Source organism: Theropithecus gelada, chromosome X (assembly GCF_003255815.1).
Source record: "Theropithecus gelada isolate Dixy chromosome X, Tgel_1.0, whole genome shotgun sequence".
Lineage (NCBI taxonomy): Eukaryota > Metazoa > Chordata > Mammalia > Primates > Cercopithecidae > Theropithecus > Theropithecus gelada.
Window position 1 is genome coordinate 99,886,366 of NC_037689.1, and position 24,829 is coordinate 99,911,194.

Sequence of the window (24,829 nt, forward strand, 5' to 3'; positions counted from 1 at the left end):
TCAGGTAGCGTGATCAACAGAGAAATGCAAATCAAAACCACAATGAGATACCATCTCACACCAGTTAGAATGGCAATCATTAAAAAGTCAGGAAACAACAGATGCTGGAGAGGATGTGGAGAAATAGGAACACTTTTACACTGTTGGTGGGATTGTAAACTAGTTCAACCATTATGGAAAGCAGTATGGTGATTCCTCAAGGATCTAGAACTAGAAGTACCATATGACCCAGCCATCCCATTACTGGGTATATACCCAAAGGATTATAAATCATGCTGCTCTAAAGACACATGCACACGTATGTTTATTGCAGCACTATTCGCAATAGCAAAGACTTGGAATCAACCCAAATGTCCATCAGTGACAGACTGGATTAAGAAAATGTGGCACATATACACCATGGAATACTATGCAGCCATAAAAAAGGATGAGTTTGTGTCCTTTGTAGGGACATGTATGCAGCTGGAAACCATCATTCTCAGCAAACTATCGCAAGAACAGAAAACCACACACCTCATGTTCTTACTCATAGGTGGGAACTGAACAATGAGACCACTTGGACTCGGGAAGGGGAACATCACACACCGGGGCCTATCACGGGGAGGGGGGAGGGGGGAGGGATTGCATTGGGAGTTATACCTGATGTAAATGACGAGTTGATGGGTACTGACGAGTTGATGGGTGCAGCACGCCAACATGGCACAGGTATACATATGTAACAAACCTGCACGTTATCCACATGTGCCCTAGAACTTAAAGTATAATAAAAAAATAAATAAGTAAATAAATACAGTTTTTAAAATCCTCTTTGGTCTCAATTAAAAGTAACAGGAAACTTGGGTTTGTAATGAAATTATTAGGTTTCTTTTCATCTGAAGACTATCTCTTTCCTTTAATGACAGCATGACCTTAGTTTGCCTTTCTTAATTTTGGACATTGTGGAAATGAAACAGGGCTTTGCTTTTCCAAGATCCTGCCTCTCAGTTTGAATTTTTCCAGGCATCCATGACCAAGCCTAGCATTTCAGAGTCTGGTCAAGAGAACTTCATAGTCTCTCCCATCTGTCTGTTACTTCCAGTTCTCTCTGACACCCTCTTAGTTCGTAGTGTCACATTTGGATTCCAATAGAGATCTTGTGTCTGGTCTCCTTTTCTGCCCACCCTTCCATCTTCACACTAACTTTTTAAATGAACACATTACAGTCATTAAGACTACCAGAGACAATTCAGTTCAACTTTCTCTCATTTTTTTCTGCTCATAAATTCTCAGTGATTCCAGTCTTATCCTGGTTTGTGCTGCTATAGCAGAATACCTTAGATTGGGTAATTTATAAAGAGCAGAAATTTATTTCTTACAGTTATGGAGTCTAGGAAGTCCAAGATTAAGGCACTGGAAGATTTGGTGTTTGGTAAGGGCTCAATCTCTGCTTCCAAGAGGGTGCTTGAATGCTGCATCCTCCAAAGGAGATGAACAATACTCTTCTCATGGTAGAAGAGCAAAATAGAGCAAACCCATTCCCATAAGCCCTTTTTATTGTGAACATAATCCATTCCTGAGAGCAGAGCCCTCATAACCGAAACACCTCCTATTAGGCCCCACCTCCCAACTCTATTGCATTGGGGATTAAGTTTCAACATGAGTTTTGGAAGGGACAAAAATATTCAAACCATAGCAACCCCTGTTTCCAAACAGATCAAGACTATAATCCTCTTTGTCGGTCTTCCAGGTCTACCTTATCCTCCCTTTGCATATTCTGTTATACACTCAGATTGGCTGTTCCCTCTACAGAAAGTCCATTTTTGCTCCGTTTCCGCTCTCCCTCAACACACACACACACACACACACACACACACACACACACGCACACACAAATGGAGCTCCTCCTGGAAAGTCTTACTGCTCTTAAGAGTTTGGCCACAAATTATCTAAGCTTTGAGGCCAATCGCACCAAGCCTCTTCCTACCTTTTTCCTTCCGTTAGAATGGACATAGTCCTTCCCTTTTCCCTTATGATACTAGTACTTCTCAGGTCAGGTTAAGTTGTGATTTGATCATAGTGGTTTAGTGGCCAGCAGGAGAGATGAGGACAGAAGCTAAGCGAGGAAACTTGTCTTGTAAGGCAGATGGCAAAATACTAGCCTCATGTAAGAAGTGGATGCTAGTCCTTAATTGGGAGAAATGGGTTGGGTTGCCAGTTTAGCAAAAAGAAAAAATAAATACAAAGATACTCAGTTAAATTTAATTTCAAATAATGAATTTTTAAAGTATAAGTTTGACTAAAGTATTACATGTAACATATTTATTACAATTAGCTCTTTATCTGAAATGCACGTTTAACTGGGCATTCTGTATCTTATTTGACAATCCTAGAGCTCAGAGGGTTCAGGTGAATGTGGGATGAAGATGAAGAGATAAGTCTCTTTATATGTCACCAAGGATGCCTTCTGACTTTCATGTTTTGCCCTAAATTGTCATTCATTTTCTCAGCTTTTTTCTACAATGCATCAATGGTATCTAAAAAGTCAGCAAATTGTATATAATTGCCATTTCCCCTAATCATCTCAATTACTTGAGATATTACACTTGCACGTACATTCATTTCTACTAGTATTACTTGAAAGTTTTAACAACTGTACTGCCATAGCATGCCAGGGACGACCTACTATCAGTATTTTATTTATTACCAATGACAGAATCCTTATTGCCTGCTCTGAAAATCCCATTTTGGGGTCTGTTCCTTAGGATCACTTCTGTTATCCCGTTTTAGGTAAGGTTCTAGGGGAAAATGACTATGAGATAAAAATTCGATTGCAGACAATTTATAGGGGCATGCTCAAAAGAACCCTTGTGAATTGGTGAGGGAGGAAAGAACAGCAGAGAAAGAATTGAACTGATATAATCACAACGAAGGCCTCAGCTGATCCTATGGGGAGTTTGGGAACTGAGATGACCTTTCAAAGTTGCCCAAAATTGAACCAGGAGGTCTGGCTTTTGTCTATCTACATCATTCCATCAGTGGATGCGGGCTGCATAACCTTAGAAGAGGCAGTTACCTTCAGATAAGGGCAGTTCTCCAGAATTTGGATAAGAGAGTGCCCCTGACCCGAGAAGGTATGGCAAGGGGTGAGGAGTGGTTCTGGGCAGCATAACACAGCCTCCATTTCAACAAATTTAATTGTATCTCTGTTGGCTTTTTTATCTATTACTTTTATCGATCTTTAGTGTTTCTTTGTGTATGTGTGTTTATCTTCATTTTCCTCTTCATTTCTCTCATTACCAGTTTCTACTGTCATGTATTCCCTCCAAGTTAATCTTCACTTTTTTTGTTTTTATTATTATTTCCTTAGTCCTGTCGGTTTTTGTTTCATAGCCTTCTGTTCTTTATCTCTGGGTTCTTTTTCTGATTTATACTGTTTCAAAGGTTTAAATGTTTACTTTCTTTCAGCTCATTTAGAAATACTATGTCAGAGTTTTTATCTGCTTTGTGTGTGCATGTTTCTGTGTGTTCACATCCTATGGGTCTTGTCTCTTAAGGTGTTACACTCACCTTTTGATGTTTATTTTGCTGTCATCATACTTTCTGAGATTTGATTTCTCTGGATTCTTCCTCCATCTGCTACTATCTGAACTTTCCTTTTCCTTTACCCACAATCTCTCTTCTCTGTTCAATTTGATTTCTGAAATAAGCAGTTCTCTTTCTGTATGTGGATTTTTTTCTTCTGGAAGAAAACAAATGCTGGATAGTTGTGAAATCCTTAAGGGACTAGTTCACCACAGCTCTCTCTGATCTCTTGATGATTCTGTGCAGTTTTCTTATCTGTCATTCAGAACCTGTGATCACTTCTTCCAGTGTTTCAATTGCTCTCAAATCTATTTTCCCAGTTTGGTGAAGAAATATTTTGGTGATATAATCAAGGGGAATTGCTTATGGTCTAATGTAGGAGAGAAGAGATTCTCAAAAATGGTTTTTGGCTTAGGCAATTAGATGGTTTTACAGAAATAAGGGAAACTAGATGAACAATTGGGAATGACAGAAGGTGGCATTCTATTTGGCTATATTAAGTTTGCAGCGCCTGTTAGATAATCATGTAGATAAATCAAATAAATAAATCTTTGAACTGAGAGAAAATGGTTTGCTTAGATGTCCTTTGGGAAGCCTTTTCTGAATGCCCTCTTCCCATCACATTAGGCTCATTACCTTCGCTACCCACAGCATCATTCATCACTTTGATTGAAGCCTTTATAACTTATTTTGTAATTGCCTGTTTATTGGTCCATTTCCTCTGTTGGACTGTGAGCTTTTTGAAAAACAATCTGTGTTCATTCTTTTTTCAGGTTCCTTCCTGGCACAATGCTGACAGTCAGCTCTTATTTGTTCAATGCATGCACACAAGACAGTCAATTCTGTTTTTTTCTACAGCTCCAATTTTTGAAAACTGTTTTCCAAATTTGCCCAGTACTTGCCTCCCTGTATCTTCTACCCAGTTCAGGATTTATCTCTGTAGTTAGATACTTTTAACTTGTTCCACATATTCTCTTATATATTTGACTTAGACCATATGTGATTTTTATGTCTGGGTGAGCATATTAGTCTTTCAAATCAAACATGTAATAAAATCCTCAACATTGTTTTCACATGTATCTTAAATTATGTCTCCTCAAATATGTTTTTGTATTAAAATACCCAAATGTAGGATTTACTATTTATATCATTAAATTTCATCTTAGTGAATTCAACACTTAATTCCAGAAGTGGAGATCATTTGGGATCCTACACATAAACATCTTGACTTACATATACTCTCACCTCTAAGTGCTCAAAGGCAGAAAGAAGTTGGGAGCGTAACAAATGTGCCAAAGTTGGGCTCCAGACCCTTTCCCCACCTTCAACCAGAAAATTATGTATTTAGGTTAATGTAAAATTTGTTTTATAGTGAGGTTGTCACATTTATTTTTGGCAAAAAATTGTTTTAAAACTTTTGAAAACCACTTTTCTAGAGCAAGTCACTGGTGCATGTCCCTAGACTGTAATCAATACCACATCCTTTTCTGTCTACTCAACCCATCAACAATTTAAATGGTTTTGATTTTTAAAGTTTGCATGACTTATCTACTATAGATAACAAATGGGTGGATAATTTTTATGAATCATTGTATCTATTTTTAAAAAGATCAATTTTTTATCTTAGTGAATATTCTTATATAGTTTTGAGTCCTCTCCAACTTTAAACACAAACTTCTATGAAAGAATTCGTCAATTTAACAGATGTTGGCAATCCAATTTATCTTATCTTGCACTTTGTGAAAAGGTGCTGCAGTTCTTGGTGTGCTCAAAAATGGTAACTGGCCAATTTGTGCTTGGTGATTCGCAGTCTATGTATTCTACTCTAGTTCTTATTTCCCCTCTCCTTTCACCAATACAACAAATGTGTTTAAAATGGGGGATGATATTGTAGCATAAAATAATCTTACAAGTCTCATGGAAGAAAATTTGATTTGGGAACCATCTAATTCCACTTAGGACTATTTTTTCAACTAAGTATACACCCAATTAATCATATTATGCTTCAGCTCACACTTACTATTTTACTTAAATTGTGAAGAACAAAAACAGTTATTAAATGCCTTGCCCAAATGCAGACATGTCACCTATTAAATGCCTTGCCTAAATGTAGATATGTCACCATTTAGATTTATTTTGTTATCTTTAAAAAATAGAGACAGGATCTCACTATGCTGCCCAGGCAGTTCTTGAACTCCTGGACTCAAGTGATTCTTCTGCCCCAGCCACCCAAAGTGCTGGGATTACAGGCATGAGTCACTGTGTGGAGCATAAATTTTTTGTTAGGATTAACATATAAAGAGAATACAAAGCCTATTTTTTCATATTCCTGGTGATTCCAAGTTGGATTCTGGAATCACAGTGCAACTGAGACCAGAATCCTGGAATTTGCATTCACAGGCCATTGCACTTTCTACTATCCCATTGTGATCCTCAAATACTTAGTGGTACTGCTCACAAATAAAGGGAGCACCAGTGTAAAAAATCTGTCAAAATCAAAAAATTCAAAGGTAACACCCTCTGGTCCTCTACCACTTACAAATTCTTCCTCCTTCAGTTTCAAGTATCTAATTGGTCACATTTTCCTAACCTTAAACTGAGTTTGAGACTCAATATCAGCTTCTATGAGATAAGATGTAGAAAATATAAAATTATTACAATTTCACAGTGTGATCTCCCCAGAGGTATTAAGTGCCAAGTGTTTAATTATTGCCCCTCCAACTCCCAAAATAATAATTTTGGATGGGAAATGATCATTTACATAAAACAATATGTAGAAATTAAAACACTTTAATATAAACATTTCCAGAATATAGACTGACTTTTTATATCAGTACTTTTTGAGAGCTTTTTAAAACTATATATCATCTAAGTTTATTATAGACTGTTTCATTTTTCCACTTTCAGAACTAGAAAATGCAAAAATACACTGCAAATTAGATTTAACAAAGAAAAAATCAGTTTAAGTTATTTCATACATATTCCTTGGAGAAAGCTGAGACACATAAACACAGAAAAACAACAATAAAATACCACCAACACTAACACAAAACCAAGCAAAGAATTGATTTTGTAATGCTTGGTAATTCTGTCCTTTAAAATAAATTATCTCTCATGAGTAAATAATTCACTATCACAGCAATTTGATGAGCAGAAGTAGAGACAACTTCATTTAGGGAAATTACATTATATGTGAGATATGTGAGAAACATTTAATAATGTTTTTTCTTTTTTAAGAAAATGAAGGAAAGTAACTTGAGGAAAAGGCATATTGAATACTTTTACTTCACTTGGCTTTTTTAGAGATTTAAAGTAGCCATCCACCTAGAAAAATTCCAATAACATGAATTTTATAAAACCAAACTTTTTTTTTCTTCAACTTTGAAGGAACAAAACTAAAAAGTTGAAAATCCTACAGTAGATTCATCCCAAATCACTGTCTCTTCTGTCTTGAGTAGGTTTCTTTTTCTCTTAAGTTCTTGTGTTCTCATGTTAGTGTTGTTCAGAGGCTAGGTTTAGGCTTTTTGTCGTTGTTGTTGTTTCTTCAATTAAATTTCAAGTTTTCTTAAATAGCTTTCCTGAAGTGACACTGACGTGTCCACCTCTCCTTTTCTTCATCTGATCTTCTTGCTTTTGTCCAAGTCCAGTTTCTTAGCTGATTTCCTCAATTAATCCTTGGGCAAACAAAACTAAAAGTTCAATACCCAAGAGTAGACTCATTCCAAAACACGGATTCTTGTCTTTTCTTTAACAGGTTACCTTTTCTCTTATGTTCTCCTTGAGTTCTTATGTTCTTTCTCAGAGGTTAAGTTTAGGCTTTTTTTTCCTCCTTTTAATTCAATTTAAAATTTTATACAAAAACTAAGTGTCCTGAAGTGACACTGACTGTATCTACCTCTCCTTTCCTTCATCGGATGTTCCTGTCTTTTTCTAAATCCATATTGGTTTTTTTTTTTTTTTCAATTCAACCTTGGGTAAACAAAACTAAATATTCAAAATCCAAGAATAGACTCATCCCAAAGCATTTCCTCTTCTGTCCTTTCTTCAACAGATTTCTTTTTCTCTTTCCTGTGCTTACGTTCTTCTTTCTCAGAGGGTACATCATGGCTTTTTTTCTTTTTTCGATGCTTAAGCTTTCCTGAACTGACCCTGACTCTATCCCCCTCTCTTTTCCTTTGTCTGATGCTCTTGTCTTTGTCTAAATCTGTATCTTCATAACTCTTTTTCCTTTTATGTTTGGACAGCTCTTTCTCTGGTCTTTCTTTGCCTTCTTCCAGGTGTCGTTTTCTCTTCTGATGTTTCCGTTTATGACCTGCTTGATGGTCAGTAGTATTGTTTTCTGAGGAGAGGTGCTTGTAAACTTCAGATTCTACACTGTATGAGCCAGAGTTATTTTCTTGCTGATTAAGGCTCAAGGGTACTGGTTTTTCTGGGAAACAGTCTCTGGTGAGTTGCCAGTAGCTAACAGAATCTAGTCTCTGTTTGCTGTCATGAGCTGGTAAGCAATGAGGTAACTGGTTTTCCACTACTTGTGAAATACTGTATGGTCCTGAATAGGTCTGGAAAGTCTCACATGGGAGCTTTTGCTCCAACATTCTGTGTCTGGGTCTGACATCAACCATTTCTCTGTTCTTATGTATTTCTACAGAGCTATCTCCTATCTTTCTGAAACAAGTTTTTGGCTCTAGTCCTCTGGCTTTCTGCACTTTTATGTAATCTTCAAGTTCATCTTGGAAAGAATCATATGTCCTTTTTGAATGGGTTGGTAACCACTGAGGTAATTGGCTTTCCACTGGTGAAATATGGTATGGTCGTTGGTAGGTCTGGGAAGCCTCATGTGAAAATCTTTGCTCGCACATTCTGGATCTGGGTCCAGAATCAACCATTTCTCTGTACCCACGAGTATCCACAGAGTTCTCTCTCACCTTTCTGAAACAAGTCTTTGGATCTAGTCCTCTGGCTTTCTGTACTTTGATGTAATCTTCAAGTTCATCTTGGAAAGAGTCATATGTCTTCTTTGAATGAGGTAACTGCTTTTCCACTGCTTGTGAAATATTGTATGGTGCTGGGTATGTTCGGAAAGTCTCAAATGGGAGTCTTTGTTCAAATATTCTATGTCTGGGTCTGGAATCGACCACTTCTCTGTATCTGTGGGTTTCCAAAGAACTCTCTTCCATCTTTCTGAAACAAGTCTTGGGCTCTAGTCCTCTGGCTTTCTGCATATTGATGTAATCTGCACACTCATTTTGGTAAGAGTCTTGTGTCTTCCTTGAATTCTTCACTAGATTGATAACAATGGATTCTCTGTAAAGAAGACAGTAGAAAATTCTTATTAGATTGTTTTAGTCTAAGTATTTTCTTTGCTCTTAAAAGTATTAGTCTGAAAAAAGAAAAACAACAAATACCCAAATTTTAAAAACCTACTTCATTATAAAAGCTATAAATTGTGAATTTTTATGCCAAAAAAGCAGCATGGACAGTGAGAACCTACCTCATTATAAAGCCATAAATCATGACTTTTTATGCCCCCAAAAAGGAGCATGGACAATGATATATCTCCCAGGTACCTCACAATTTTTATGCAAAAAAAAAAAAAAAAAGGAAATTTCCTCAGGCCCAGGATGAAAGGGAAGAAAGGTATAAAGTAGCAGATATATCTGATGTTGTTGTAGCACTAAAAATATTAAGGCATTTGCAATGTATGGGTAGGGAATAATAATATTTAATGTCCTGAGAGAGGCTCTGATTTGAATGTTACATCATTTTTAAAGTTTTCATTAATTCCTTATATATATCTTATAAATGTGATAGGTGTTTATTCTGTAATCTTGAGATTTTTAAAAATCTAAATTATAAATCTAGCCAGGTGGTGTGTGTGTGCCTGTATTCCCAGCTACTGAGGCTGAAGCAGGAGGATCTCTTGAGCCCAGGAGTTTGAGGCTGTACTGCACTATGATGGAACCTGTGAATAGCCACTGGACTCCATCCTGGGCAAGATAGCAGGAACCCATCTGTGAAAAAAAGGAATGTAAATTTAGGTTAATTGGGTAAGTCAGACAATTTAGCTTCTAAATATTCAGATACAAATAATAGAAATATTTTCTACTACAATAAAACAATGTAACAGAAAGAATATGTCTTGATTTTATTTTATTCCTTTTATTTTATTTATTTTCTTGAGACAGGGTCTCACTCTGTTGCCCAGGTTAGAGTGCAGTGGTGTGATCATGGTTCACTGCAGCCTCAACATCCTGGACTCAAGCAGTCCTCCTACCTTAGCTACCCAAGTAGCTGTGATGATGGGTACATGCCACGAAACCTGGCTAATTTTTCTTTTTTCTTGGGTACAGGTAAGGTCTCACTATGTTGCCCAGACTTGACCTCAAACTCCTTGGCTCTTCCTCCCACAGTGCTGGGATTATAGGCATGAGTCACCAGACCTGGCTCTATGTCTTGACTTTAAAAGCATCAATACAAAGATAAATAGTCAAATACCCTCTGCTACCTGAACTACCCAATCTCCAACTGTCCATTCAATTCTCCTCTCCTTGAAATAACAGAATAAAATGGACTAAATATTTATTGAACTCCTACTATGTGCCAGGGCAGGCACCTTACACATATTATATTTCCTCATAACAATCTTATATAAGAACTGACCAAAGTTACACACTTGGTAGAAAAATAGATCTGGTATTCTAATCCAGGTCCATCTGATAGCAAGACCTTTGTTCTTAACCACTATACAGCACTGGAAAAATGGTGACTGGATCACTGAATCCCTGGAACCAAGCTAACCTTCCAGAAATTCTCTGAATTTGTGTGATTAGTGTGAGAGTGATCCTTTAGCATCTCTCCAAAGAACACTGCTCTCTAGTCAGGAGGGTTGCCAGTTAGCCAGCTTTGCCAGTACACTATCATTACTAGAACTAAAACTAGAACTCCCTGAGGGACACTAGTATGCAACATGTTGCGAATATTACCAACCACATCCAGGTTTAACTCATAGGGACATGAATGCCTAAGAAGTTTGTAAAATACACTGAAGAGTGCTTGACTAGAAGCTCTGGTCTTTAGCATCATAGGAAAATTTTAGCAAAAATACTTACTTAATTTGATGTTCACTTCCTTGCATATGGGACCGGAACATATCTAAAGATGTAAAAGCAATACTACAAATATGGCAAACATAGGTTCTCATACTAAATGCTGAAAAAACAAAGAGTTCAAGTTAAGAAGGTCAGTATACATTTAAAATCACATAATGTTAGAACTGGACAAGAATTTATTAGAGACCATCTAGTTGACATTTTCCAATAAAGATGGGGCCCAGAGAGGTCAAATGACTTTGTCAAAGTCACAGAGCAAGTTAGTAGTAGTGTTAGCCTCTCAGAGCCCACGCCTCTTAATTGAATGCCCAAAATTCTTTTCACTACACCACACTGCTTCTCTAGCTTAACTTCTTCCCTAAGAATCTGCTATCTGTCTACTGACTGTTGCTACCTGGAGGTACAACAGACACCTGAAATTTAGCATGGCCAACCAACCTTTGCCTCTGAATCTCTTAACCAACCTCTTTTTGTTTGCCCCAACTCTGTTTCCGCCCAACCAAAACCTGAAACGTCCCAAAACATTAAAAACAAATAAAGGCAAATTTTTTACTCTCTTACCTGAGATCACTGCAGTGCCTTAGTTACCAAAAGTAATTTCCACAGATTTTAGAAAGGAGAGAGGTTCAGTGAGCCCCACTCTCAGGATAAAAGCTGAAAGCAAAATTCTAAAACAAAACTACTAGTTACCACTTCAAAAGAGTCAAAAACTATACACTAGCAACTATATAGTAACTAGCACACTATTCTGCTTCATAGGTAGAATTAGAAGCAAGGGATACATTCATTTTTTAAAAATCTCATCATCTTCCACTTTATCTTTGATCAGAAAAAGCAAATTAATACATTTCATAAGCCAAATATAAAATCATTCTGACCCTAGGGAGGAGGAAATAAATTGGTACCTGCAAAGACTTTAGGGACAACAATGGTAATCTTCTTTTAAACCAAAAGGTCACCTAATCATTTAAAAGAAGCTAAATTAATTATTATCAAGTATATTGGCCTTGTCTGAGCAAAGACTATTCATAGAAACAGAAGACTGCTTGCAAGGGGAAAGAAAGATGCTGACTTTGAAGAACGTGAGGTTGCACACTACTGACTATTGCGGGCCTAGGAAAACTCAGCAGGTTATGTCAAAATCTGAATGAAATGATCCCTCAAAACTATCCTTTTCTATGCTCTAATTTCATGTGTACTAAGTCACTTTCTGATTATAATTGGTTTTTCATATTCTTTGATACCAACAAAAGGATACCCTGGAAGACAGACATCAAGAAAAACTAGGAAATGGAAATATGTATCTCCTCTTACCATAAATCAATAACAGAATGACAATACAATAACTTAAAGTACAATGTTTCCCAGACTTCTGGGAAATCACCTAGGGTGTCAGTTAAAAATATAGATTCCCAGGCTCTCCCCTGGAGAACATGATTCAATGCTTCTGGGGCAGGGACAAGAAATTTCTATGATCACAAATATGGCAAATGATTATCACAGGCTTTGTGAGAAACATATTAAAGTAGTATCTTTCCAGTTAGTTTTTTATCAGCCACTTTCAAGTTTGTGGTTACTGAGTCCCTGATTTGAGGCTGATCAACTTGAAGATATTAGACTTCTTGCAAAGCTAAGGACTAAACCCAGGAGAGGACATATTCACAACAACCTCTTTCAGGAAATTCTTACCATCTTTTACAGGTGCTGGAACTTAGGCTCAGATTAACTTTGCCAATACCATATATTTTGAGGGCACCCAAGTTGTGCAAGATAAGCAGGAGTCCTGGTTTCCTCTGGATTAGTGTTTCTCAATGCTGGTTACACATTAGAATCATATGGAAAAATTTAAAAATATTGATGTTACAGCTCCATATCAGACCAATTAAATCAGAATCTCTAGGAGTGGAATCAGGCATCCTTACTTTTTGAAAGCTTTACTTATGATTTAACTGTGCAGCCACTGTTGAGCACTTGCCCTAGATCAAGCTTGTCCAACCTGTAGCCCACAGGCCACATGTGGCTCAGGGTGGCTTTGAATGTGACTCAACACAAATTCACAAACATTCTTAAAACATTATGAGATTTTTATGTGATTTTTTAAACTCATCAGTTATTGTTAGCGTTAGTGTATTTTATGTGTGGCCCAAGATAATTCTTCCAGTGTGGCCCATGGAAGCCAAAAGATTGGACAACTCTACCCTAGATTATTGGGCCAATAATCTTCATTATGACTATAAACTCAGATTATATTTCAGAGTTTTTACATATTTATTTAATGCTTATAAAGTATACTGTATATAGTGTTCTCCTCAGTTCCTGCTTTGTTTCTCTACAAATTACATCAGAAATAATATTCTAATAGAGGTAATACAGAGGTTTAGAAGAGCTGCCAGTCATGTATTAAAGATCCAGAGGGGCATTTCTAGAACTGTAGTCTGATTACCATTACCTTAGCCCTTGGCTTTTTCACATATTGATGTTCTTTATCTTTTTATAGGATTCAGATATCTCAGAAAATGATATATAAAAGTTGCGTAAACCCTTTCTGTGAAGATATGAAACCTATTCATGGCCCCAAGGTCAGAATTCCTGATTGAATCCTCCTGGGACCTGCCTCCATTCTGTTTCTTATACTCTTCACTCTTTTATTCCAGAGACTACTCCACAGTTGTGTTCTGTTCTTGGCTGTTCTGCTCTCAGCCCTTCTAGGATTCGTTGTTTCTGAGTTCACCCAGAAACTCAGGCTCCTTTACAGCTTGTACCTTTCAGAATCTTCACTAACCTAAAACTTGTGGGGCCTACTCTTCCCCTAATCATACCCCTATCTCATAAGTCTCTGAACTAAGGTCTTTGTTTTCAAAGTATAAATTGGGAAAGTGCATGTCTAATACTATTTTCAATCTTGACTCCATATAAAAATCACTTAGGGAGTTAAAAAAGAGAAAACAAAACATGAATGTTAAATTCCCAGAGACGGTAATTTAATTGATTGGAGGGATGGCCTGAGCAATGGGAGGTCTAAAAGCTCCTCACATGATTCTAATTAGTCAAGGTTGAGAACCACTGGTCTAACATCTTAAATGGGGAAAAGCCAATTGAGAGCTGCACATAATCAAAACTGCAGCTATCAGAAAGAATAGCTAATGGATGCTGGGCTTCATATCTAGGTGATGGGATGATCTGTGCAGCAAAACCACCATGGCAAACATTTACTTATATAACAAACCTGCACATCTGCACATGTACCCATGAACTTAACATAAAAGTTGGAAAAAAAACTGCATGTGAATATGGAATTTATGTTATAAAGAAAAATAGAAAACGTCCAATTTACCTATTTTAAAATTATGACAGGACAAAATATTTTTACAAACCTAACATTTGTTACAAACCTATTCTGTGATGGGTACTATATATACTACTTCAGTTAATTATTATTCAATCCTGTAGAGTTACATTATTTTCATTTTATACCAGAGGAATCTGTGGTGCAACTTGGCAAGTGACTATATCTCCAAATCTATGTTTATCCCTCTATACAACACTGCCTCTCAATAAACAATTTGCAAATATGAATTGAGAAAAAATTATGTCCTCATTACCATATAAAGCACTAAGAAGGATACTGCAGAATAAAATATAATCCTTTGTCTCAGGGAAGCTAATTCCCTTGAGGGGCTATAACTGATGCAATTGTCAATGAACAGTAAAGCCTATGAGAAATCAGAGAAAGGAGAGAATACAAAGAACCAGAACAGTAAGGGAAGTTGTGATGGATCTTTGAGGACAGAAAGGATTTGAATTTGTAAGAAAGCAGGTAAGGGCATTTCTGGGGATGAAAATAATTTCCTGTATGGCAGAGATAGAAATGAGCACAATATGTTGAATCCAAATAATCGGTTTAACAAACACTGAATACCTTTGTGGCACCAAGCATCAGGTTAGATGCCAGGGATACAAGATAAATAAAACAGACAAGTTGTTCACAAATCCAGTGTGAGAAAGATACATGAACAAAATATTTCAGTCTCTCTTGGTAAAAGTAAGAGAGGTATGTTTAAGAGGTATGCAAGCACAAAGAAGCAGGAGCACTTAGCATACTATGGGGGTCTGAAAAAGGCTACTGGAAGAGATAATGTCTTAGCTAAACTTGGAGGGATGATGAACAGTTAACCTGAAAAGAGTTGAGAAGAGTGTTTTAGGGACAAAAATTCATGAAAATAGCATAGAAGTGCTTACACGAACTTCTTAAACTTTGAAATTGTTGTAGAGTAAAACATAAGGGAAAGAGATGGGAAGAGGCAAAATGGGTCAAAGAAAGACTTATATGTTATGCTAAGGAGCCCGAATTTTTTATTCTGTGCTTTGGGAAACCTCAAAGTGTATTAAGTGACGTGGTTGGTCAATTGTGTGTTTTAGATGAGTCTCTTCTGTGGCTGCAATACAAAGGATTAATTTAAGAAGAGTAAGCCTAGAAGTAAGGAGATCAGGCAAGACATAATGAAAACATGGACTAGATAGGTCTCAGTAGGGGTAGAGAGAAGCAGGGAGATTGGCATAACATTTAACTTTAAAACTGGCAAAAGTTAGTGACGGAATGAATGTGAGGGATAGTGGAGAGGAGAGAATCTAGAGAAGTCTAAAATAATTCCCAGAAACCTAATTTGGTAAGTGGGTGGGTGGTGATCCCATTAACTGAAATTGGAACTTCAGATGTATGCGTTGTTTTAATGGGTGGGAGAGTAGGCAATGGTGAATAGTGTAAGTTTGAACACAGGGTCTAAGATATCTACAAAACTTTCATGTAAAGGTGTCCAACAGGTAGTTATATACAGGAGTATGAAAGGCAGAAGATAGGTCAGAGAGATTTTGGAGATGTCAGAACATGCGGGTGGATAGTCAAAATAATCAGAGTGGATGAAATCTCCTGAAGATAATGTATAGGTGGGCACAGGAATAGCAACATACTGATAAAACCCTGGAGAATGCCATTCTTTAAAGAAAGATGGTGGAAAAAGATGAGCCTATGAAAAGTCCACCAAAGCAAAGGACAGCAAATTATAAGAATGAACAGGAGAGAGTGATGTCAAAGGAGCTAAATAAAGATGCTCATTGGACTTACAAATTTAGAAGTCACTTTGGCACTGTGAGCAGTAGTCACAGTGAGGTGGTAGACTGGTGGTGTGAAGGCTGAGGGAAGAAGTGCCAACAAATGGCAGTGAGTTGAGTAAATAATAAGTGAAGACAGTAAGAGTGGACTACATTAAAAAAAAAAAAAAAAAACAAAACTTGGTTAAGAAGGGAAGGGGAGAATGTAGTAGTTAAAAGAAAACTCAGGGTTACAGGAGGGTTTGGTTAAACCAAGATACTTGGTAGTAATCCACATCTGAGGGCCAAATTTTTCTCGATGAAATCACAAAGGAGCTTGTCTGAGAAGTGTGAGGAGAAGGAGTGTAGAGCAGGGGAAGAGAGTCTTGAAGAATGATACAGGTTTAAAATTGTCGCTAAGGGGAAAGTGAAGGAAAAAGAAACAGATTAAGTAGGACTAAAGGCCCAAAGAGGTTAGCTACCAAGACTCTGAAAACATACCCAATCTCTAGGTACCAAGACTCTGAAAACATACCCAATCTCTATACTTTATAATTTTCCATAGCATCACTCAGTAGGCTTTATGCAGAAGTAGAAAATGTAGAGGGTGGAACTGATCCAGGGATGAAATCCTGCTACTAGGGAGTGAGAGAATAACAATGAGGTACAAGTAAAGCTTTCCAGAAGGTTGTTACAGCATTAAGGTGTGAGGTGATGGTAGTAGAAATGTAATGAAGGGCTACAGAAAGGAGAAACAGTTCTAAGATTTGCTAATGGATAGAATATAGATAATCAGGTAGTCAAAGATACCCTCAAAGAGTCAAGTGTAGGTGAATAATAAACATTGGAACTACTAGCAAAGACAGAAAATTTGGGAAATTCAAGTTGATTGTAGAGATTATTAATTCCGTTTCAGGTATGTTGAGTTACAGGTGAAGGTGAGGCATCTAAGTGCAATAATGGGGCCAAAAATTAGTAAGATAAACAAAACGAATACAATAAATAAAAAATACATACATACTTTAGTTCCATATCGTTATGGTAGCCATTCCTGTGCTAATAAGATCTGAGCTGGATGAGGGATATGAAGAAAGCAGTGAGAATGATGAAGAAAAAGAGAAAGATTAGATATGGGAGAAACATATATAAACAATAGCAGATGGAGAGGAAGGCAGACAGTAGAAAATGGGTGATGAGTGAAACAGTTAAGGTGGCATATGTTAAATTATTTCCACTTGCTCACTTGTAATGAGGGCATCTGCTGTTACTGTTCTTTGAAATTCTCATTAGCTAATTAAAATTCTCCAGGTATTTTTTTTTTTTTTTTTTTTTTTTTTTGAGACGGAGTCTCGCTCTGTCACCCAGGCTGGAGTGCAGTGGCCGGATCTCAGCTCACTGCAAGCTCCGCCTCCCGGGTTCACGCCATTCTCCTGCCTCAGCCTCCCGAGTAGCTGGGACTACAGGCGCCGCCACCTCGCCCGGCTAGTTTTTTGTATTTTTTAGTAGAGACGGGGTTTCACCGTGTTAGCCAGGATGGTCTCGATCTCCTGACCTCGTGATCCGCCCGTCTCGGCCTCCCAAAGTGCTGGGATTACAGGCTTGAGCCACCGCGCCCGGCCTCTCCAGGTATTTTTAAATGTTCAAATGTTTACTACTCTCAAAATGAAAGAGCCAAGGCAGGGTTGAAAATATGCTGAGCTCTTGCTTCAGAGGCTAATGTAAAGTGATTCCAATGACTGGATAAAATTATGCTGATGATCATCCCCTCTCCTCCACCATCAGATGAGAATTTCACCAAAATCCTTCTTTCCTCATTCTAATAACATTAAAACTTCAGAGTGCCAAAACGGCCCTCCCCATTTAGAAGTGACAGGAGTGCACACACTTCTCATAGTTAAAACTCAGTTCAAATTTACCTAATGCTACAAAATTAGAAGCCACTTATTTCAGATACACTCAACCTAGCAACGGGAAAAATACCTTAACAAGTGAAAGTTGTCATTTCTCTGAACATATACTCCTATTTTCAGAAACCCTATCACTTGCATTTCTACACTTGCCTAAATCAACATTCTTCATAATACTAGATAAAAACACATATCTCTATGTAACTTGCTGGGATATGCTGAATCACACTAAGTAGAAACCTGAAAGAGTAGAAAACAGGATAAACACTCAATAAATAAAGAAAATTAATAGTTCTCTGATACATATATTAAGCTAATCTCTATTGAAGTGGGCCTATTTCTGTGCCAGTTTCTATCTATAGCACTGGAAATACAGATGAATTAGATGAAGTCCCTTGCCTCAAACACCATACATTCTAATTGGAGACAGACACAGGAAGAGATAATTAGAAATGCAGGTTAAGGAAGCACATAAGATTAACCTTGAAGTAAGTGAATGAGTGGGAGTTAGCCAGGAGAAGTGTTATGGGGATATTCCAGACAAAGTGGCAGCATGAAAGAGGACATAGACACAAAAAACAGGGTAATAGTTTCTGGAAACCATATGTGGTTTGCAGGTACTGACCCACATAGATCATGCCAGGAAGTAGCAGGGGATAAGCCTGGAGAAGGCAGGCAGAAACAAGATGGTGGAGAGCTATGAAGCTTAGATTTTATATTTAGAAGATGAAGGAACAATGAAGGGTTTTAAAGAAGAGGGATGACATGGAAATACTTACACTTTAAATGAAACACTCTAGTGGTTAAATTGGGGGTGGGTTTGGGGAAACAAAACTGGAGACAGAAAGAGTAGTTAGGAGGTTGTGGCAATCGCTTCTCAAAACTTATTCAGTACAAATCACCTACAGATCTTGTTACAATGCAGATTCTGATTCCGTAGGTCTGCAGTGGGGCCTGAGAGTCTTTGTTCTAACAAGTTCCCAGGTGATGCCAATGGTGTTGATCCACAACCCACACTCTTGAGTAGTAAACCTCTAGGAAAGATCTTGAGGATCTGAACTAATGTGGGAAGCGTAGAGCTGGAGAGAAGGGGAGAGTAGTATTCAGGAGGTAAAAGAGTCACAGCTTGGTGCTTCATTAGATACACAAAGTGAAGAAGGTGGTGTTTGGGGGTTCATAGTTACTTGCCGGTTTCTACTTTGAATGACTAGGTGGATGTGAAATGGCTATGAGGCATCCAGGTGAAGCAGTAGCTGCCTTTTGGATATGTGAATCTAATGCTTGACAGAAAGGTCATAAGTATACAGATGAGAAATGAAACCAGGGAAATAGAAATTGTGTTTGCAGAGTAAGGTCAAGAATGAAACCATGGGAATACCTACATCTAGGTAATGAATAAAACAAGAGTCCATAGAGAAAAAAGAAACAGCAATAGAGAAGAACCAGAGCATAAAGAGTTACATATGACAAAGAATAGAGTTTCAAGGAGGAGAGAAGAATGAACATTTTCACATGAAGGAGAAAGGCTGGGTAAAGAAAGAACTGAAAAATAATAGTAAGTGGAGGAAAAGAAGTGGGTGGAAGAGAGAATATGAAAGGGGAATAAAATACACTAGTAGTGAGAAGGTGCCTGTGGGGGGAAAAATGAAAAAAAAAATATGGTTAGAAGAGCAAGTGGATCACTCCAGTCAGGATCAGTCTCTTTACTGTGCCTGAATTCTTGCCACTCTTTCTTAGCTCCAAGCCCTTTGGTTCACCCTTTCTTCTTCCCACTTCTATCCACTGAAAACCATCTAAATATATGAAGATTTTTCTGGACCATTATGCTTCACTCATCTAGTTAACAAAAAAATGTACACAAAAAGGCTTCTGTCGGCTCTTTCAGTGAAGTATTATTAACCTAACTAGTTTACACGCTCGCTCCTTTAGGGAAATGTATTCCCAAGACTGACTAGCCTAGCACCAAAGAGACACTTAAAACATACTTAGTAAAAAATGATATAACCACATGATATTAATTTAAAATGCTTCCTTATGTATGTACCTAAGGATCCTTATTTACCTAAAATAACATGAAACCATGAGAATTCCTATATTTGATACTAAAATCGACAGGGGTCATCTAAACCATTCAGGTTCTCATTTCCTAGGAAATGAACAGATCAAGTTAGATGGACTTGAAAGTCCTTATAAAATGCTATGATTCCATGAATACTATCAACCGCTCACTCAATAAGAGTAAAATGGTATGCAAATAAGCTAGTATGCTTTATAAAATACAAACTTCCTATAAAAAAGTTTTGGGATAATTTTATGTTTACCATTTGCATTTGATTTTGCTGGAAGAGATTTCTCTCTTATTTTGTCTACAAATGTCTCCCTGGCTTCATTTTTTTTGTGTTTTTTTTTTCCCCAACATAATGTTGTTAGGTCATTAATGGACTATTAAAGGAAGTAGGATAGAGGTTGCAAAATTTGTTTGGATTACTCAAACCCAAATCACTGCTGGGAGAGGAAGGCATAGTCTTGTCTTTAATCCCACCTGGAGGAGGCTTGACAGGAAGGGGCTTCAGGAAGGTTGACTCTGCAGAAGTAGTAAGAGGCACTCCTGCTGAAATAGTTGTAATAAGAAGGGATAAACACATTTTCAGATATTAGAACTGCATTTATTGTAAAGTACTAGGGAAATTTAGAATTCTCTAAAAACCCACTCCCTGGACTCTTTTTTTTTCAACAGACAGCTGCTGGATAAAGCTTCTAAAGTAAAAAAAAAAACTTCCTTCTGTGAGAATGGAAATGTGAATATGAATTTGTCACCAAGTTTGATATGAGAAGGAAGAAGTATTCTGTATTAGGCATTGCCTAATTATATTCATATAAAAAATCAGTGAAAGTATGATAGCCATCTTACGATTCTTTGAAAATAGTGAGGATAAAACATATACTAACTTCTAAGTTAGTCTTTCTTGAGTAACAAAGTAAGGCATCTATTCATTCTACATTTGTGATGTTTGCATCAGAATAAAATCTATGCAGTTGTTTAAGGCTATAAAACTATACATGTTCCTACAATTCCAGTATTTCATAGCTCTTTTATTTATCCTCCTCTCTGAGCCCAAGTTGATAAATCTTGGGACTGAAGATAAAAGTTTTATAAGATGTTTTTTCTTTTAGGGCACACTGATGCTATCTTATCTTTTGAATGACAGGCCGAAAAAATGTATAAAAATTAGAGACTAAATTAAAAAAAACAATTCTGGCTTCATTTATTAAGAAAATAAAAGTTTTAATAACATATCTCGTGGCATTGACTTTGCTGGGTGACTATGAGTTCAAAATTGATGTATCATGGTGAATTTTCCATGCCAGGCATGCCTTAGTCCTAAAGTGCTGAAGCTACAAAGAATGTGGTAAATTATTTATTACAGAGGGTTAATCATCATTTTTTGTTCTAGCACATGCATTTATAAAAATACAGGTTGGGTTTTCCAGGGTATACTCTGACATCTTGGGCAACTTTGAGTCAGTTTTCTCATATGTGCTGGTGACCCAACATCACTGGAAGAAGGAAAGACACAATGTTTTATAATTCCCTGTTTCTTTAGGATTTAACATAAAATAAGTACTCAGTAACTAACTGATGATGCTAGTAGTACTTTATATTCATAGGAAGAAAGAAATAGGCTGTCATAACAGAAAGAGTCAGTAACTTTTTTTGCCTACTGTTAGTAGGAAACACATAATTATATTATGGTGAAGACATTGATTTGAACACTCATATGAGATGTTTTGGAAAATACTAACGCAAAAAAGATACCAAGGGGAAGAAGTAAAAAGTGAAGATTTTATTATTTGATTAGAAATGGACAGAGCTCCAGCTGCTTACTGTTGTTTCTTTATAGCAGTATAGCAAATCACTTGCTTTTGTTTCAATTTGGTGAACTGAAAAGGAGAGGTCATAACATTTCTTAAAAATCAACTAGCAATTAAAATCTCCATACTAAATAACAAAGACAGAAACAGAGATTAACTGGGAAGAAGAATAATAATCAAGTTATTTCAACTGGGGTGAAAGTCTCCCCCAATAAAAAGGATATGGCAGAGTTAGACAAAACATGATAGGTAGATCCTTCATTGAAGATCAGGAGGTGAATGGAACCTTACCCATCTCTGGTTGAAATCCTGATGAAGATGTCTGATCATGTTCCTCCATTAATTGCTTCAGTTTTTTAGCATGGACCTTTCCCACATAGTGAGACTGAGCAATAAATGGAGAGCTAAACATCATGTTGCAGAGATCACAAAATTTATTTTTGTCGACTCCTTCATACCCATGCACCTGAAATAGGCACAATCTTGTTAGAAAGATTCAATAACTCAAAGTTTAGAATTACACAATACCGACACACATCACTCACCTGAAAATTCTCAACATGCATCTTCATTTTCTTACCAGGCACTTCATTTTGTTCCCCATGCATTTGAAAATAAAAACTAACATTTTGAGCATGTTTTTCACCCTGAAAAAAGATATAATATGACTTTGTTTATTCAATAAAAGAGTCATTCAAAATTTACACCTTTCTGAATTTGAGGATGGCACTCATGTGTGTTAATATATTTAGTCAAACTTGGAGCAGACTCACATGATTTCAAATCTCTGTCAGTTAAAATGAAAATAATGCTAAATTTAGAAGGTAACAACTTTTAGATTCTTGTTTTTGAAATGGATTCCTAGTTGCTGCCCAATATCAAATACCTTCTTTTTACTTAGTTACAGATCTTGAGCAATGTACCCAGCTAAAAGACTATGTTTTTCAGCCTTCCTTTCAGCAAGATGTATCCACGTAACTAGATTCTGGTCAATAAGATATAATTTGAAGTGTTATGTGGAACTTCTGGGAAGCATCCTTAAATGACTGGGCCATAATCCCTTATTCTACCCTTCTTCCTTGCTGCTTTTGGAATTAAGATACAAAGGATGGAGTTCCAATAGTCATCTTTGGACCATGGTGGACATTGAGGAGGAAAACCAGTTCATCAGAGCAGAAAGACAGAAAATGCCTGCTGAGCGTGGTGGCTCATGCCTGTAATCCCAGCACTTTGGGAGGCCGAGGTGGGTGGATCACAAGGTCAGGAGTTCAAGACCAGCCTGACCAACATGGTGAAACTCCGTCTCTACTAAAAATACAAAAATTAGCCGGGCATGGTGGTATGCATCTGTAATCCCAGCTACTCAGGAAGCTGAGGCAGGAGAATCACTTGAACCCAGGAGGCAGAGGTTGCAGCGAGTCGAGATTGCACCACTGCACTCCAGTCTAGGCAACAGAGTGAGACTTTGTCTCAAAAAAAAAAAAAAAAAAAGCCTAGGTCCCTGATAATGTTATAAAGCTGTCATATCAGCCCTCTACTACCTACCTTACAAATTCTTTTATGTGAGAAAAGAAATCCTCCTGGGTTTAAGAGACATTAGAAATAATCTCTAACAAATATATAACCAAATATGTAAGAATAACTAAGATGTTGGTGTAGGGGGAAGGGAAACTAACATTTCTTGAGCACATAATGTGAGATAATCACTCTCTCTACATAATTTTATTTATTTTTAAAATTGTATTTTTCCATAAGTTATTAGGGTACAGGTGGCATTTGGTTACATGAGTGAGTTCTTTAGTGGTGATTTGTGAGATTTTAGTGTACCCAGCACCCAAGCAGTATACACTGCACCATATTTGTAGTCTTTTACCCCTCTTCCCCCCAAGTCCCCAAAGTCCATTGTATCATTCTTATGCCTTGCATCCTCGTAGCTTGGCTCCCACATATCAGAGAGAACATACGATATTTGATTTTCCATTCCTGAGTGACTTCACTTAGAATAATAGTCTCCAATCTCATCCAGATAACTGCAAATGCTGTTCATTTATTCATTTTTATGGCTGAGTAGTATTCCAGTGTATATATACCACAGTTTCTTTATCCACTCATTGATTGATGGGCATTTGGGTTGGTTCCACGCTTTTGCAATTGTGAATTGTGCTGCTATAAACATGCGTATGCAAGTATCTTTTTCAAATACTGACTTATTTTCCTCTGGGTAGACAGCCAGTAGTGGGATTGCTGGATGAAATGATAGTTCTACTTTTAGTTCTTTAAGGAATCTCCACAATGTTTTCCACAGTGGCCGTACTACTTTACATTCCCCCCAGCAGCGTTACAAGTGTTCCCTGTTCACCACATCCACACCAACACTACTGTTTTTTGATTTTTTGATTATGGCCATTCTTGCAGGAGTAAGGTGGTATCGCATTGTGGTTTTGATTTGCATTTCCCTGATCATCAGTGATGTTGAGCATTTTTTCTTGTGTTTGTTGGCTATTTGTATATCTTCTTTTGAGAATTGTCTATTCATGTCCTTAGCCCACTTTTTGATGGGATTGTTTGTTTGCTTCTTACTGATTTGAGTTTGTTGTAGATTCTGAATATTAGTCCTTTGTCAGATGTACAGATTGTGAAGATCTTCTCCAACTCTGTAGGTTGTCTGTTTACTCTGCTGACTGTTCCTTTTGGTGTGCAAAAGCTCTTTAGTTTAATTAGGTCCCAGCTATTTATCTTTGTTTTTATTGCATTTGCTTTTGGGTTCTTGGTCATGAAATCCTTGCCTAAGCCATTACGTAGAAGGGTTTTTTCAATGTTATCGTCCAGAATTTTTACAATTTCAGGTCTTAGGTTTAAGTCTTTAATCCATCTTGAGTTGATTTTTGTATAAGGTAAGAGATGAGAATCCGGTTTCATTCTCCTACATGTGGCTAGCCAATTATCCCAGCACCCTTTGAATAGGGTGTCCTTTCCCCACTTGATGTTTTTGTTTGCTTTGTTGAAGATCAGCTGGCTTTAAGTATTAGGGTTTATTTCTGAGTTCTCTATTATGTTCCACTGGTCTATGTGCCTATTTTTATACCAGTACCATGCTGTTTTGGTGACTATGGCCTTATAGCATAGTTAGAAATCAGGTAGTGTGATGCCTCTAGATTTGTTCTTTTTGCTTAGTCTTGCTTTGGCTATGTGGGCTCTTTTTTGATTCCATATGAATTTTAGAATTGTTTTTTATAATTCTGCGAAGAATGATGGTGGTATTTTGATGGGGATTGCACTGAATTTGTAGAT

The 24,829-nt window shown here is 37.1% G+C and overlaps 1 protein-coding gene across 3 annotated transcripts in view; it reads right to left on the reverse strand.

Annotated features, from left to right (window-relative positions):
* Positions 1-6,337: 6,337 nt before the first annotated feature.
* Positions 6,338-24,829, reverse strand: part of ZMAT1 (zinc finger matrin-type 1) — a 48,423-nt gene continuing 29,931 nt past the window's right edge. The window contains exons 3-10 of one of the 3 annotated variants that reach the window (XM_025372526.1): positions 22,084-22,185; positions 21,830-22,004; positions 20,208-20,276; positions 18,850-19,295; positions 16,780-16,829; positions 11,232-11,338; positions 10,671-10,770; positions 6,338-8,865 (exon numbers count right to left, since the gene is read on the reverse strand). In XM_025372526.1, the coding sequence (XP_025228311.1) occupies positions 7,554-8,865; positions 10,671-10,762 (1,404 nt within the window). In that variant the 5' untranslated portion in view covers positions 10,763-10,770; positions 11,232-11,338; positions 16,780-16,829; ... (2 more) ...; positions 21,830-22,004; positions 22,084-22,185 and the 3' untranslated portion in view covers positions 6,338-7,553. The remainder of the gene's footprint in view (positions 8,866-10,670; positions 10,771-11,231; positions 11,339-16,779; positions 16,830-18,849; positions 19,296-20,207; positions 20,277-21,829; positions 22,005-22,083; positions 22,186-24,829) is intronic. The other 2 variants (XM_025372527.1, XM_025372525.1) reach the window with 2 other exon arrangements.